This window comes from Rhinopithecus roxellana, chromosome 4 (genome assembly GCF_007565055.1).
Source record: "Rhinopithecus roxellana isolate Shanxi Qingling chromosome 4, ASM756505v1, whole genome shotgun sequence".
In the NCBI taxonomy this organism is placed as follows: domain Eukaryota; kingdom Metazoa; phylum Chordata; class Mammalia; order Primates; family Cercopithecidae; genus Rhinopithecus; species Rhinopithecus roxellana.
In genome coordinates this window covers 139,584,981-139,601,935 of record NC_044552.1, presented here as the reverse complement: position 1 = coordinate 139,601,935, position 16,955 = coordinate 139,584,981, and the positions used below count along the sequence as shown (strand labels likewise).

Sequence of the window (16,955 nt, the reverse complement as noted above, 5' to 3'; positions counted from 1 at the left end):
TAACACATGGAATTTACTTCGTCTTCTTGTGAGGACTTGGTGAGATATAAAGTAATTAGCTGACCCTGGCATCAAAAAAATGGCTCTTATTATTTTCAATGTTGTATTGTCCTTCCCCCCACACCCTAATTATCACAGGCAAACTTAAAATTAGTTGTTTTCTATTAATATTGGCTATATGGGAAAAAAAAGTCCACTTAAGAAGAAAATTCCTGCCAAACAAATAACAAGTTTGTTAAGCCCTAAAAGCCTTTATAACAGATTTATTTCAATGTTTTTCCACATGTCTGATTCTTTCACTTTTCTATTATTAAATACTGCAACCAAATGCCATATCTTATGCTGTGTCAGACTGTGTACAGAAGCATTCAAAATGTGATTCTGAGGGAAGATCCATTATTTTCTTAAATGTTAAAAAAAGTTATTTTTCCTTTACCTTGTTAGAAGCATTCAGGGTTACAATGACCTCTGTTCTGTGATTGAGCATTGTTCAGAACAACCATCAAAGAGAGACCGTCCAGCGGCAAAAGTGAACTGCCAACTGGAAGGCTAAAAGGCAAGTCTCAACTACCCAGGGTTGCCATGACACCACACGGAAGTGATGATTAGTCAGGGATCTCCAGAGAAAACAGAACCAACACAATGTGTGTGTGTGTGTGTGTGTGTGTGTAAAGACAGAGTTTTATTTTAAGGAATTGCCTCATGAAACTTGGGGGGCCAGCAAGTCCAAAATACACAGAGTGGGCTGGCAGGGTGGGGACAGTCCAAAGGCAGTGTCCTGGTAGATCCCTTTTGGCTTGAGGAGGTCAGTCTTTGTTCTCCTAAGTCTTTGTTCACCTGACTGGATAAGGCCCACTCACAGTATGGAGGGTAATCTGCTTAACCCAAAGAGTACTGATAAATGGTACCCTCAACTAAGAAATACCTTCACAGAAACATCTAGAATTGTTAACACATAAAATTAACCATCACAGAAAGTCACATTCTATTTTGTGCTAGTGTTCTGAGTCCTAAAATCTCCTGCCTTCTACATCACACACATCTATCTCAATAACCCACAAAAATCCATTGGTTCTTCTGAGGAAAAGGAAGATACCAGGGTATTATTAATCCCTGACCACTCTATGAGTTGTGCCTTAATCTGAGTTTATTCTAGGCTTTTCTTACCCCTCTTGTAACCCACACCGTATTTTCAAATTCCCCGGGCCAATATAATAGAAGTGAAGCATGTGCGAATATTTACAATGACACGAAGAGAGAAAAAGGAAAGCTCGTGTCTTTTTAGTGGCTGTAAAATAGATTCTCAGCCATATGTCTCCAAATGCTTCAATAAAAATGATGTTTTCCTTTCATTTAAAATGTTTGTGTTTACTTTTTTTTTTTTTTTTTTTTTGAGACAAGGTCTTACTCTGTCATCCAGGCTATAGTGCAGCAGCACAATCACAGCTCACTGCAGCCTTAACTTCCTGGGTTCAAGTGATCCTCCCATCTTAGCCTCCCGAGTAGCTGGGACTACAGGTGTACACCATCATGCCCGGCTGATTTTTGTATTTTTTGTAGAGACAGGGTTTTGCCATGTTGCCCAGGCTGGTCTCAAATTCCTGAGCTCAAGCAATCCTCTCAATTCCACCTCCCAAAGTGTTGGGATTGCAGGCATGAGCCACCGCACCTGGCTGTGTTTACATTTTTCTTTCTAGCCCCTGATATCTACAAATAGCTGAGTGATGGCAAGAACTGTTCCCTTTGCACAGGCATTTGTCATAGTTGAAGTGCAGGATGAAGAGTGAACATCAGATGCTGGAGGCTGTGATGAGACACAACCATGAAAGAGAGCTGCTCCCAGGCTGTGAAGCAAAAATAAGATACTGAATATAAAAATGCCAGGATTCCTGTGAAACTTCTTCTATTCACTCTCGCAGGTCTCTCCCACTCTCCCCTGTCCTGCTCTGTGCATGGGAAAATGGCGTTTGATCCAACCTCTGGCTGCTGGCTGTGTTCAGCCAGTGGGGAGCAATGGTAAGAAATGGGAAGGAGGGAGAAGACTGAGGTATTGGTCTTCACTTTGAGGCTCCTTCCCTGAGAGGTCACACTGGACTAGCTGTGTCCCTCAGCCCAAAGTCACAGCTACTCTCAGTAGACTCGCGGGTTCCAGTTGTGGCCCCACCCCTTGCTTCCTGGGATCTAGGATGGTTGCTCCTCAGTGTTGCCAGCCTTGCTGTCCTGCATGAGCATGTGTAGTTGCCCTCTTCCCTGTCCATAACTTCTGAACAGCCCCTTTATCAAAAACTTTTTTTTTTTTAGACAGAGTCTGGCTCTTTTGCCCAGGCTGTAGTGTGGTGGCACGACCTTGGCTCACTGCAACCTCCCGTGTTCAAGTGATTCCTGTGCCTCAGCCTCCCAGGTAGCTAGGATTACAGGTACCCTCCACCACACCCGGCTAATTTTTTGTATTTTTAATAGAAACGGGGTTTCACCGTAGCCAGGCTGGTCTTGAACTCCTGGACTCAACTGATCTGCCTGCCTCGGTCTCCCAAAGTGCTGGGATTATAGACTGGAGCCACCGTACCAGCCAAAAACTCTTTTAATTACTGTTGCCTGCTGGTGCTGACTAATAAGGTATTGAATGTTCTCTGTTTTCCCTTTTATTAAAAATTTGGTGTAAAATATATAAATCCTTTAAGGTATTTCTGAATTTTTTACAAGCCATTAGTGAACAAATGCTTTCTGATGTTTCTCAATGTTCTTTAAGCACTCATGTAATACTTCAATCCAAAGTGTAGCATCATCGTAAGTCCTACCATGTTATGAGAATTATGTAAACCACAGTGTTGGCCTTTGTATCCTAGTTTCAAGAAAACTCTGTTAAATTTATTAATCATTGTCAATAGTTAATTGAGTTGAGTATCCAGGAACAACTATTACTCTGCTTCTTGAAATAATTTTTAAAACTGGTTTTCATCCTATTTTGCCATTATCTTTTCCACTGTTTTTTTTTTTTTTTTTTTGAGACGGAGTCTCGCTCTGTCACCCAGGCTGGAGTGCTGTGGCCGGATCTCAGCTCACTGCAAGCTCCGCCTCCCGGGTTTACGCCATTCTCCTGCCTCAGCCTCCCGAGTAGCTGGGACTACAGGCGCTGCCACCTCGCCCGGCTAGTTTTTTGTAGTTTTTAGTAGAGACGGGGTTTCACCATGTTAGCCAGGATGGTCTCGATCTCCTGACCTCGTGATCCGCCCATCTCGGCCTCCCAAAGTGCTGGGATTACAGGGTTGAGCCACCGCGCCCGGCCTCCACTGTTTTTAATATGGTGAATCATCTAAATCCTTTTGGGAATATGGATAAAATACATTGTAATTAATAAACATTTCAATGTAAAAATCAGGCCCTGTATCATCATTAAGACTGTAGGAAAGGACCAAGAAACCCAATTTCATAAAAGTCCACTTGAAAATAAGCCCAAGACGCAAGAAACAAAAAGCAGGAGAATAGTTGGATCCAATCCACAGGCATCTGGGTTCAGACAGCAAATCCATAACCACCCCCTTCTCTTCATCCACTGGAAGCACCTCCAGCCCTGTGTAGTAGTTTCCATTTCCTCCGTCTCCTGTGAGGCTTAAGAGACATTTAGGAACAGCCCAAACTTACTCTTGGTGTGGGGCTCCTGTCTTGGTCAGCAAGGTCAGCACAAAAAACATAAAAATCACGAAGACTGCAAGACCAACCCAAAATCCAATCACAATGGAATCTGCAAGACAGTTAATACTGCGATTAGTATTTCACAGTAGTTTAAAACTTGAACATTCAAGAATCAGAGCTTCTTGGAGAAGTTTTGGTACATGAAACATGAAAGGAAATCAACAGTCTGATCCGCAGTTGGCTGCAGATTGATAAGACGGAAAGGATGACGGGGAAGGAAGAGTCTGCTCTGCCTCCAGGTTTCTGTCTCAGATAGCATGAAGGGATTTAGGCCTCATTGACTCATGGTTTCCATACCTCAAGGAAGGAACCTAGGCCAGAGCACAGGTCATCTAGGGCCTCAAGATTCCACTAATGTGTTTTGAGTTAGAAAATAAAATGTTTAGCACACTACCAACTCAAGTTTTAAGTGCATTTGGATTCCTACTGTTAAAAGAAAAACTTTAGACAAATTAAATTTAACAGATATTAACTGTGCAAGGGAAACAAAATTCTTGAACCGGGAAGCTCCCAGAATCAGAACAGATTCAGAGAGACTCTGGTCAGCCTCATGGTTGGTTAAGATTTAGGGACAGAAAAAGGAAAATGAGGTACAGAAAAAAGAAACAAGGTATGGAAACAGCTGGATTTGAACACCATTTGAATAGCTGTCTGCCTGTGAGTGCCTGAAGTGTAGCTGCATGATTAGCTGAGACTCAGCTATTGTTATGGAAGCATTCGCTAGGTTTTCAGTTTGCTTACCTAGTAAGCTAGGTCACAGCTCATACCTAAGAATGCAAGTATGCAAATATGGAGGCCTTACCTAGTAAGCTAGGTCACAGATCATACCTAAGAATGCAAGTATGCAAATATGGAGGCCTTCTTGGGCCAAATTTTAGTTCAGCAACTCTATTGGTTAGCAACTCAATTAGGTAGCAACTTTGCATTCTCACTTATGTTCACCATGGAATAATTCAGGCTGTCATTACTTCTTGCAGAGAACATACAGACAGCCTCTTGAGTGCTCTCTCTGCCTTCTGCCTTTCCCTGTGCTTTATTTCTGTACAAATCTGCTTTAATCACAGCCCTGATGATATTGCTCTTTCGTGAAAAGCTCTCCAACAAAAACAGGACTGACCCACTTTTCCAGATTAAAAGAGATTCCATATGTAAAGCACCTTATACAATGTCTGACAGCTGAGAAAACAGTACACCACAGGTGCTGGCTACTGTCATTAGAATTGTCATTTTCTCCCAATTTACCTCACTTTAAAAACCATGTGTTTCCAATCATACTAGGGGACACTGTGTCCCTGTATTTACCGTAACCTTAGCCACGGCTTCCTTACAGCCACACCTTACCAGGGCTCTGACCACTACCTGCCGGGAACAACTTTTCCCAACCTGGAGCTAATGAAAGTGTATCCATCCTTCCAAGTCCATCCACTACAGTATCTACTAAGCCTCAACTAATTTCCATAATTGATGTGCTCTCTCCCTCCTTTGAACCCAATAACATTTTTGTCTGTACTTCCCTAAACAGGGCTCTCCTTGGTCCTATCTTGGATAACAATCACAATTCTTTATCTCTAGGTTCAGGGTTAGATTGGATTGTCTACAGAACTTGGTATATGCACAGTAGGGCCTCAAATCTAGGACACAACAGAGTTGAATCATTCTACATTTTTTGGCCTATAATAAGAAGCTTATCTATGTGGAAATACATTAAGGATGCTTAGCAATTTTCTAAAAATAAGTGATTGGAGTTTAAATATCAAATGTGTTTAAATGCAAAGCTTTATTCTAATTAAATTATGTATGTGTAGCACTTTTTCCAAAGTGAAGAAATCAGATTAACAATTTACTCTGCATAATTCATACTTTCATCCTCCACATACTATTGCCTAGAGGATAACAATGTGTATTTGGCACTCTGAAAAACTAATGTATCTAACCTTAAATGCCAAAGAAATAGAAATTGTATACTTTGCCTTTTAATATAGTAGAAATGAGGCATAAAAAAAGGCAAGGACAAATACCAAACACCATATGTACTGAGGTACAACTAACATGAAACAATAAAATCTCAACTATCTAGGCGTGGACTATGAAGACACATTGTACAGTTAAATAACAGTTCCCTGCACTGTACTTTATCAACTGCCTGCATAGCAAAAGCAAATTCTAAAATTATACACCAATGCTATATTTAAATCTTCGGTTTAGAATTGAATCATGTTGATTGACATTTTTCAAATCTGTGTACTAGGAAGGTGTTCCCCTAAGGACAGCTTTCACACTGCAAATGGTGGACTGACTCCTGGAGGCGGAGGAAAGTGTACCCTCAACCCAGCCCAGTCCCCCTTCCCTCTGCCCCTCTAAGTGCCCCAGGGAGCTAATCAAAAAGCAGCAATAATGTGAAGCATGGGAGGGCTACAGCCTTCAGAGAAGTCAGGCAGCGACAATGTTGGGGAGAGGCAGGCTGGGGGTAGAATCTGAGAATCCTCATGATCCAACAGCATTTTCAAACATTTCTTTAATAATGCGGCATCTATGTTTTCCATGGCAATATGCTTTAAGTAGCTCTGCTTATTCACATTCCACTTTGAACAAAATTTAGCTTCCTCAAGTTATTTCCACTAATTTCCCCCAACCTCATCTTCTGCCCTATGACCCATCCCCAGGGGACTTTCTCACCCTGAGCCTCTTACAAGAAACATCAGAGATCCCCATCTCATCCCAGAAATATCCAAACTCTCCTGAAGTTTTATTCACATGTTAAGCTTCATGGGCATAGGCACTACAGTAAGACGGGAAAAGTGGATCCCCTTGTCTTCCCAAAAGCGTCCTTTTCTGGGAAGAAGTCAGAATACAGTTTTATACAGAGCAAAGCTCCAATGTGGCTAGATGGCTAAGAAAGTCAAAAGAAGCCTTCCAAAGGAGTTTCCACCACAGCCAAGCTACCACAGTCTGTCCTGTCTAGACACTGAGATACTTGGAGACTACTATTGTAAATGGGTAGAACAATTGCCCAGGGGAATTGCAAATGGAATGTGTCATAATAAAGTAACCCCCCTTAACCTAACCTTTAGTGAATGGAATGGAACAAGAGAGCTGAAAGCTGACATGATTTTTTTCCTTCCCATTCTAGGGTAGGACTAGGTTAACTACTCCATCCAACTCGCCCTCCTCTCCACCTCTTGAGAATAAATGGTGAACTTCCCATTTCGTGGTTATATGAAAAACAAGGGTTAATACTTCACTTGAAAGAGAGGGTTCGTGACACTGTCCTCACATCACTTTTGGTTCCTAAGGCAGTAGGGTCAATTCTGTGATACGAATTCCTGGCAAAGAGCCAACAGTGATGTTCTCACACTTGTCTCTACTGTCTTACTCCAAGTTTTTGCAAGCTCTAGCTCTGTTTCTCATCCTAATGACCTGGCTTCTTGCTGACTCATCCATGCATAGGTCTGATATCCGCAAGGCGGCACATAAAAAAGCATGGATTTGGCCACCACTGATGCCTCATATTAAGAGGATATTCCTTCAGTTTTTTCTCAACACAGCGGTCAGAGTGGTCCTGCTAAAATGTGATTGTCCACTCATTGACTCATCAGCTTTTGCTTCTGCTGCTTTAAGAACACCTTGTCTCACCCAGCCACGCCCTTCATAGATAACCCATTCCTCTCCTTCCCTTTATAGCAAGACACTTGAGAGATTTGTCTGTACATCCTGTCCCCAATTCCTCTCCTCTCATTTTTTCTTGAACCAATTCCATCAACCTTTTACCCCCAGCACCCCACTAAAACTGCTTTTCAAATCATTGCCAGTAACTTCTACATTATAAATCCAATGGTCAAATCTCAGTCTTCAATTAACTTGACCTAATAGCAGCATTTGACACAGACTGTCTTTGCAACCCTTTTTTCAGTTGGCATCGAGAAAACCAGAATTGCCCAGTTTTCTTCCTACTTTCTGTACATTCCTCTCAGGCACCTATACTGCTATGCAAAACCCTCCAACTTCGAAATACAAGCGTGCCCAGGGCTCAGCTTTGGACTCTTCAGTTTTCTGTCTACACTCACTTATCCAGCCTCTTGGCTTTGAACGCATACTATTTACATGCTGATGACTCTCAAGTCTACAGCTTCCCCCTACCCTCTCCTCCCTTGTCCTCCTGGATATGTGATAGGCGTCTCAATTTAACAAGTCCAAAATGGAGCTCCTGGCGTTCCTCTCTGAAACCTCCTTCTCCCATACTCTTCCCAATTTGTTAAAGGCAATTCCATCCTGCCAGTTACTCAGGTCACAAATCTTCAAATCATTCTTGACTCTTCTTTCTCTTATACACACCGCCAATCCATTGGCAAATCTTGCCAGATCCATCTTTTAAAAATATCCAGAATGTATGCACTTCTCACCACTTCACTCTCCCTACCTGGCTCCAAGCCACCATTATCAGCTGCCTGGACTATGGCAAAAGCCTCGTGAATGGTCTCTGCTTCTAATTTCTTGCCTTTCACTTCCCAGTTGCAAAGTGATGTGTTGAAACCTAAGCCAGATGGCACTCCTCTGCTCCAGACCCTCAAGTAACTGCTCAGAGTAAAAGGCCAAGCAAAGTCCTTAGCATGACCTCTAAGCCCCCTGACCATGTCCATGTCCCCATAGCCTCTCTGACTTCATTTCCTGCTGTTCTGCCTCTTATCACTCCCTTGGTATCACGCTGGCCACCTTGTTCCTTGCAAGATCCAGTTCACTCCCACCAAGAATTCTTTGCTGGAATGTTTTTCCCCGAGATATATTATAGCTCAGTCTCTCACTTCCTTCAGGTCTTTTATCAAATCTCTCCTTCTCAGTAAGGCTTTCCATGGCCACTCTATCTATACTGTCACCTCCACACTCCACATTCCTTTCCCCCTACTCTATTTATCCTTTTATATTGCCATCTGACATTATATATTTAACTATTTATTGTCTGTCTCTCCCACTAGAATGCAAGCTCTATAGGAGGAAATATTTTTGTCTTTTCAGTTCACTGTTGTCTCTCCAGTGCTTAAAATAGTACTGCACATAACAGGTGCTCAATAAATAGATATTGAATGAATGAATAAATAAATTTCCACTCTGTTGGTGCCAAATTTGTATAAGATACATGTCCACTTCTGATATATGATGAGGTTTAATATGGGATTCAAAACCAATGGCACAAGAATTATCAATGACCATCTGAGGGTGTTTCTCAGATGAAACACGCTTTGAAGGTAGGAATCTTAATTTCAGCAGAGGAACTTAGTCTAAAGATGGAGCTATTGTTGCCAAGTATGATCCATTACAGGTAGGGCAAATAAAGATAACTGTTATGGTCACTCCTGTCCTCAATGAGTGCTTCCCCTTGAGATGTCGGGCTTCTGTTCTTTTGAATCTGCATCTAATTGGCTTTGTATTTTGCCCAGCAAAACAAAGAGTCATACTTGAAGGTCAGAATCACAGCATTTTTAAATGAAAGAGACTGTACCAAAGCACACATTTCAACAGTTGACGTGATCTTTTCACTTTCCTGTATATCTGGGGTTTTGTGTTTGTTTGTTTTTTGTTATCAATGTGTCTCACATATTGTCAGGTTTCCGAAGCTAAGGGCTTCTACTTATCAGCTCTCTTATATCAGAACAGTAAGTATTCAGGTATTTTTGTTTTATCTTGATGTGAATATTAAAATTAACAAAAGCAGTTGTTATTAATGGTATAGTAGGTAGTGTAAGTAAGGAAAGAATGAGTCACACCTCTGCCTATGTTTCTCAGGAAGTTTTCCAGCTATAATTATTTCTAGAATGAAATATCCTCAAAAAAGATTTTATTCAATTGTCTCTGGAAAGGTACCAACCAAAATTATAGCAGTAGGCCTGTCTTCTGTGCCTCTTAAACTAAGGAAAAGAGACAGGAGCAAGCTGACACAAAAATAAAGTTGATGTCACCAAGCTGTAAAAGCCCACATTTCAAGAAAATATGTGGCAATTTTCCCAGTCATTTTGATTTCCACTATAATTCAGAACAAGCAATTGTCTTTACATAAAAGTTATCCTAGGAAAATAACATATTAAAAAATTTAAGTAAATTAAGGAGGGTGATTTCACACCCAACAGCCTTCTATCAGATAATCAATGACAGCATACCTTAATTAATGCCATGTGCTTTTTTTCCACAAAGAAATACTGAGTAGATGTCAATAAAGGAATGAGTGAAAGTATTTAATTATTACTACTCACTTAAGGGGTAAAGGACATGTGGTTTAGTTAATGATTTTTGCTAAAGGAACAAAAATAGAAAGCCTTTCTTGCAAAAGAGCACCAAGCTGGTGCAAGAGATCATGAATGCCAAGACAGGTCAGGATAGCAGCAACCAGGAAATAATTAAAGGAATGAAAACACTTTCTTTGCTACATTTGTGTCTCCAAGTCCTCTTATATTTCCTAACGTGTCCCACTAACCTGGACCAGTTAAGAACGTAAAAATTTTACAGTGCTGTGGATAATTCACTCTGACAAAAGTGAACATTTCAGGGATATTTACGGGGTTACCAAGACAGGACCTGAGACTGGGCAGCAGTTCGTGCCTACCATGTTAACTGTTAACTCTACTTAGTGAAGCAAGGATGTCTCATGCTGGCCAGTCAGCATTCAGTTATGACTGGAGTTGAATAGCAACGTCTCACAGAATTACATTTCCTTGCTCTGTGCTGGACCCTTAATTACTCCAATAGCATGAAACACAATTCATGCCTAGAACACAGGGTTAGAAATGATCGCAGGCTATTCTGGCCGGTCATTATGAACACACATGGATACACTGCTCTCCACAGCTCTAGAAAACCAACTAGGATGAAAAGATGCTGCTGTGTTACAAAAGAAGGTTCTTCAAATAACAGCTCCAGATCCTATTTTTATACATATTTTTGATAGTTCAAACATTCACAGTTTGGAGGAGCTAAAATAGCAAATGCCTTTTTAAAATTCTCAATCTCAGCTTGACATCGATTCATGTTCTCCTACTATAGAAATTTCTTAGTCTTTCATCAATTAGATTCACCAAGGCCCTCCTGTACCATTTCCAAGCAATCAGCCCATGTATGGAGGCGAGATGTTTTGTGGGATTTGGGAGGTAGAGGACAGAGAGTTCTGTAAGAAGACAGAATGTTCAGGAGAAATAATCCTTGGGTATTTCACAGGTTAAGAGAAATACAATTTATGCTTACAATGAGGAATTGTATAAAACTTACATTTATGAGCCTTTAGTCCTTCAAAGGAAACTGGTCCAATCTCATAATATTCATATTCCCAGGTGTAATCAGAATTAGATGCCGATTGCTGGGAAGTTCTGTTAGAAATTAACCTCTGGGCAGACATCTTCAACCTGTACAAATGGAGAAAGTCAAGTGCAGAACCTGTTAATTCATCCAGAGCTGCACAGTTACCTTAATTACTCTTGATCACATTCAGGAGTTTAGCAGCAAACCCCTGGAGGAGGTCTTACCCCCTAGGCCAGGAGAGGTTCTTGCCAGCTGCCCACACCTCATGTCATATGGCACTACTTCCTTTCATCTCACCACTAGACTGGAATAAATGTATTTGAAACCAGACACCGTATTTTTTTGTGAACTTAACCCAATGCCTGGCACATAACCAATGTTCAGTAATTGATGAAGCAAAGAAGGAAAGGAGGGAAAGAGTATGCCAAAATCTCTGAGCTTACAGCTTCAGCCTCAGCACCTATACCTGCAAGAGTATGTAACGAGTCTGCTGAAGCTAGTTCATTTCTGATACTAATTTGATGTATTACTCAATCTCAGATTGACATTGATTTCAGTTCTCCTATAAGGGAATTTTTTAGTCTTTCATCAATTAGAATCACCAAGGGCCTCCTGTACCATTCCCAAGTAATCAGCCTATGTGTGGAGGTGAGATGTTTTGTGGGATTTGGGAGGTAGAGGACAGAGAGTTCTGTAAGAAGAAAGAATGTTTAGGAGAAGTAATCAAATTAGTATCAGAAATGAACTAGCTCAGTATGTATCCATTGAACACCTACTATGTAACAACGGAGATAAGCAACCTAAGGTTTTGTTTGTCTGTTTGCTTTTCTTGCTTCCAGTGGGGTTAGAGGAAACTAAGTTTAATAAAAAGGAGTGAATAAAGAAAAACAGGCAACAAAAGTTGCATAGTGGATCTTGCAGAAGATCCTCAACAGAAGTCCACAACTTGTCCAACTGCTTACTCCTGAAATTTATCGTATTTTCAGGATTTCCCAAGTATCTTTGTTAACTGTGACTATTTTAGACCAAAAAATCCTGACTTCTTTGGGAGAAGATGATTGCACTGCGCAGCATGGATACCGAAGGTGATGTCAATGCAGCCTGTGTTCAATAACTGCGTTTGAGCACCTACGGTGTGCAAGACACTGCACACTGTGGGGTGGGCAGAGATGCATGAGACAGATCAGTACACCACAGGCCTTCCCTTATAATGGAGAAAGGGAGACAAAGCAACAAATAGCAGTAACATAAGGGAAAATCTGAATGAAATATCAGCAGAAACGAAGATTCATGAGCAGTCACTACCACTGCGCCCGCTTCAAGAGCTTTCTGAGGTTTCTTTCGCCCGCACCCCTCCCCACTGCCTCCAGGGCACAATCCTCAGGGAAGCTGGGGCAAAATCACCACCACCACCCTTCCGCCACACTTCTGCATCACTCTCCCCTTTCCCTCACCCCTTCTTTCCCATCCCAGACATGACTCCACAGAAAAAGACTCCAACCCCATGTCATCATACTCTTCAAAGGATGGGCCCAAAAAGCCTAAAATATTTACTTTCTGGTCTTATATTATAGAAAAAGTTTGCCAATCCCTGCTATAGAGCCATGAAAAAAAAATCTGAGCTTCAGTTTTCCCACTAATAACATGAAGATGATTATGGTACCCACTTCATGGAGTTGCTATAAAAATTAAATGTGATGTTGCATGAAAAATTAATAAAAATATTAGCAGGCCGCACAACTATTAATTAGAAATGCTGATCTTGAATAGAAAAGCCTCGCTTTGTTCTTCAGACACACCCAACTCCCTGGCCAGCCAATTCTTACCAAATGCACCAAGTGTGAATTGATTGATTCAAGCAATCTACCTGCCTCACCCTCCAGAGTGTTGGGATTACAGCTGTGAGCCACGGTGCCTAGACAAATAAATAAAACTATGACCAAAAATTACTTAAAGGTGTTTAGATCATTTGAAAGTTAAAATGATCAACATTTACATCCTGGGATTCATGCTGTTCTACCAACTCAAAAACAAAATAATATTTCTCTCCTTTTTTTCTTTATTAAGGAAAATAAGATGAAGTCTGGTTTGATCATGTCATTTTTAGTAGAAATCAACATTACAGCTACTGTAACAGCAGAGCGGAGGGAGGCACTAAACTTCATCTGGAACAGAAAAATAGTGAAAAGTACTTAAAGGAATGAAGAAAATAAAGATGGAGGGTGTGTATTCAGGACACCACAGAACCGACAGCTGTTCTCCCACGGCCACACAGTTCTCAAAGTCAGCACACAGTGGGGACCCTCATCTGTGGCTGCCAGGGTCCACAGGACCAGTCAGAAAGCAGCAGTAACATCACCCTCATAGGGCCGGTCGGGAACTAGTCAATAAAATATGTCCGTGTAAGAGTTAACTGTAAGGAATATCAACCACCCACCCTGTAACAGAGACATGCCTTCTTTTTCTCCCCCTTACACTATCCCCTTTCATCTAAATGAACTATTTAGGGATTGATTACTAAAGGGCATTACCAAAGGGTAATGTAAGTTACATGTGCAAAAGTCCTGAAGGTGGGAAGAGAGGAGCGAAGTTCTGACCAACACTGACAGACAAGAATGACTGAATAATAGAGCCAGCCTACAGAAGGTTCTCATTCTGCAGAATGAAATGTGACACCAGCTCTCCCCAAGCAGCCACCAGTTGCCTGAGTAGCCTTCAAACAAAAGGAGGGGCATTTGTCTCCACTGGCTCTTTCCTCTCACTTCTTGAATCCCAAAGATAGCTTTGGAGGACAGAACCTCTGACCTCTTCTACAAAGCAGTCACCTAGTGCCCTTGAAAAAGTCCACGAGGCATTATTTTTTCATGCAAGTCTCAAATTAACCAGCTTAGGCCAACAGATGCACAAGGACCAACAACAAACATAAGGCAGTGCTAGGGAAGTGTTCTGTGTCATCCCCCTTACCAAGCCCGCAGTGACTCTCCAAGCTTTGCTGAAACATAAGCTGGGAACTGCCAGCATGTCCAAGCAGCAGCCCCCAGAGTCTGCTATTCCACACCACAGTGTGCATGATCTGGGCCATCCACGCAGTAAGGGAGGCAGCCTGGCACTGAGCCTCACTCCCTGGGGTGTTGACAGGCCGGCAGCTGCTCTCTCTTGAACACAACAGCAGGAAGCGGCAGCTCCACGGGCAGCTGCTGTCTGTGTGGCTACCACTCCTGAGAACCACCCTCCCCGAACTGAGATTTTCTTAATGTCAGATTTCTTTATAATATTAGAGTCATGAAAAATAACTTCTTTGACAGGAAACATATCCTAAACAAGCTTCCACATCACAGAGACTAAATTGCTCTTTTGAACAGCTGAAAGCATCACTGCCAACAAAAGCAAAAATGAAGATTAGGACTGCATCCCAAAGCTAGCCCTGAAAAGAAGCTCACCTTTTCCAGGTGTGCACAGGGTAGTGTGGCCCAGGCCAGCCCATTGTTGGGGAAGAGGGGAGATCACAAACCCAAACAGAGAAAGCGTGGTGAGCAGGCCCAGACACCTCTCACTAAACCATCACCTCTTCTCCAACCCACATTCCCATCACTTTCATCCCTTCTTCGGACTATCCAATCTTTCCCGCTCCAACCCAGGTTCCTATACCACTCCTGGGCACTCTCTTTTCCTCCTCGTCCCTCTTTTTTTGAGACAAGGTCTTACTCTATTGCCCAGGGGGGAGTGCAATAGTACAATCACAGTTCACTGCAGCATTGACCTCCCTGGCTGAAACAATCCTCCTGCTTTGGCCTCCCAAAGTGCTGGGATTACACGCATGAGCCACCACACCTGGCCTCTTTTCCTTCTTTTGAGGGGAGTCTCCCTCTGTCACCCAGGCTGGAGTGCAGTGGTGGGATCTCTGCTCACTGCAAACTCTGCCTCCTGAGTTCAAGTGATTCTCCTGCCTCAGCCTCCCAAGAAATTGAGACTACAGGCACATACCACCAGATCCAGCTAATTTTTGTGTTTTTGGTAGAGATAGGGTTTCGCCATGTTGGCCAGGCTGGTCTACAAACTCCTGACCTCAGGTGATCTGCCTGCCTAGGCCTCCCAAAGTGCTGGAATTATAGGCGTGAGTCACCATGCCCAGCCCTCTCTACCTTCTTAAAAATGGATCAAGCAATTCTCTCCACCTCCCTGAATTTGAGGAGATGTACTCAGACATAGAACTTCCCAAAGAAGTTCTATGAATAAATTCTATTCTAATAATAAAGCCATTATTCTATGAATAAATGGCTTTGTGTCAATATCCTTGGTGTATTACGATGGTATGCACGGTAAGAGGGCTGCTTCTTTGGAGTTAGACACTTTTTTTCCATGTTAAGGGGTAAACATCAGCAGATGAATTTTTCAAGTAACTACTAACCTGGGCACAGGACTAGCACATTAAGAAGAAATCCAAAAGGTGCCAGAAACCCTGAAAAATGAGCATGCCCCCACACAAACATGCACACAACTGACAGCGCAGCTACTAAGGCATTCCAAGAAACTGCCAGCCAATGCCACAAATCCAAAGACCTATGCTGACCAGTTTGTACAGGGGAAGACTTAATGGCCAGTCAGATGATCAAAATTCCCAACTGCAATGACTCTCTCACGTTCCTCTTCAATCCTCAAACTCCAAAAATAGGCATGCCACCCAGGACCACCAACCTCTGTTCTGGCCCAGGCCAGGAAGGTCTTGTTAGTTACCTCTTCTTATCCTTCTTCCTCTTACTTCCAGGAATGACTGTCCCCCACACAACATAGAGAAGTCACCCTTGTGACTCATAACCCTCTCTCTCTTCCAGCAAAGAGACTTGAGAAACCAAAGATAAAGCTCAGCCACGCTGCACTTTGGCGGCTGATGAGCCCAAGGTGGGAACTTCAGAACTACAACTTTAGAAGCTTAATTTCCTCCTTGCACGGAACAATGGTACACCCAGCTTACCCATGTCTAAGTGGGTAGGGTCACATAGAAAATGAGAGACTTCAACATTATGAATCACACTCCGAGCCAGCTGGATCTTCTTAAAGCATCTCTACAAGGTAGCACCTCCCAGCAAGGGATCATGCTTGACCCTCTCAATCAAAGCTGCCACATTGTCCTCCCAGGGCAGTGCTTTAAAAACAGTAACATGGTGTTATTCTCCAGTTTACTTCTCCTTTTTATAGAGTCTGCGTAAACCACCACCTTCTACTGGCACTTCCCACTTAATTCCCAGGTCTGCTGGTTCTTTTTCTGTGAATCCATTTTAAGTCAGTGGTGTCTTGCGTGGGGCGTGGATTTTTCTTTCCTCCAATTAAATAAAAAAGATCGTGCTTCCAGGACTTTGTAGTCTTCTCCTCCTTACTACTATTTTGACTCGAGTATGACTCTTTTGAAGTCTGATGCTCTGGCCACTCAATTAAGTCTAGAGATGTTACATGCACGTACACACACACACACACACACACACACACACACAAACGTACGCATGCTGGGCTCTTCCTTTTCAAATGGACATACTTCCCAAATTTCTCTACACTGCCAAGTTTTATGCCATTCTCTAGTGTTTCCAAGAAAGTACTCAATTACCCAGCAGTCCTCAAAAAATGGTGACTGACAGCTGACAGAGAATTCAGGATGTATCTATTTCCTGCCTATTCCTGCTTCTCCTGTGCACGTCAGCAACTTGTTTCCAGCAGCAAAGCAGCAAACAAAAAGCGTTCCCAAGCCTGAAGACTTCTTCCATCTTAACATAAAATCAATGCCAACAGAAGAACAACTTCCAAAAACAGAAATGGGACTTAATATTTTACACTGATAGATATGTAGTCACCACCTGAAATAAAGATTGCTTAATTAAGAAGTAGGCACCCTTCTTTCACCAGCTGGTATCTCAAAGGGGACAAGCAGTTTGTATTCATAAATCTACCTCTTCCTGTTATGCCTGGGCACCTATATGGTAGTAAACAGG

The 16,955-nt window shown here is 42.2% G+C and overlaps 1 protein-coding gene across 1 annotated transcript in view; it reads right to left on the bottom strand.

The window, feature by feature from the left end:
* MRAP2 (melanocortin 2 receptor accessory protein 2) overlaps positions 1 to 16,955 on the bottom strand; it is a 50,274-nt gene that overhangs the window by 20,035 nt on the left and 13,284 nt on the right. The window contains exons 2-3 of the mRNA XM_010383963.2: positions 10,945 to 11,078; positions 3,643 to 3,742 (exon numbers count right to left, since the gene is read on the bottom strand). Coding sequence (XP_010382265.1) covers positions 3,643 to 3,742; positions 10,945 to 11,071 — 227 coding nt within the window. The 5' untranslated portion in view covers positions 11,072 to 11,078. The remainder of the gene's footprint in view (positions 1 to 3,642; positions 3,743 to 10,944; positions 11,079 to 16,955) is intronic.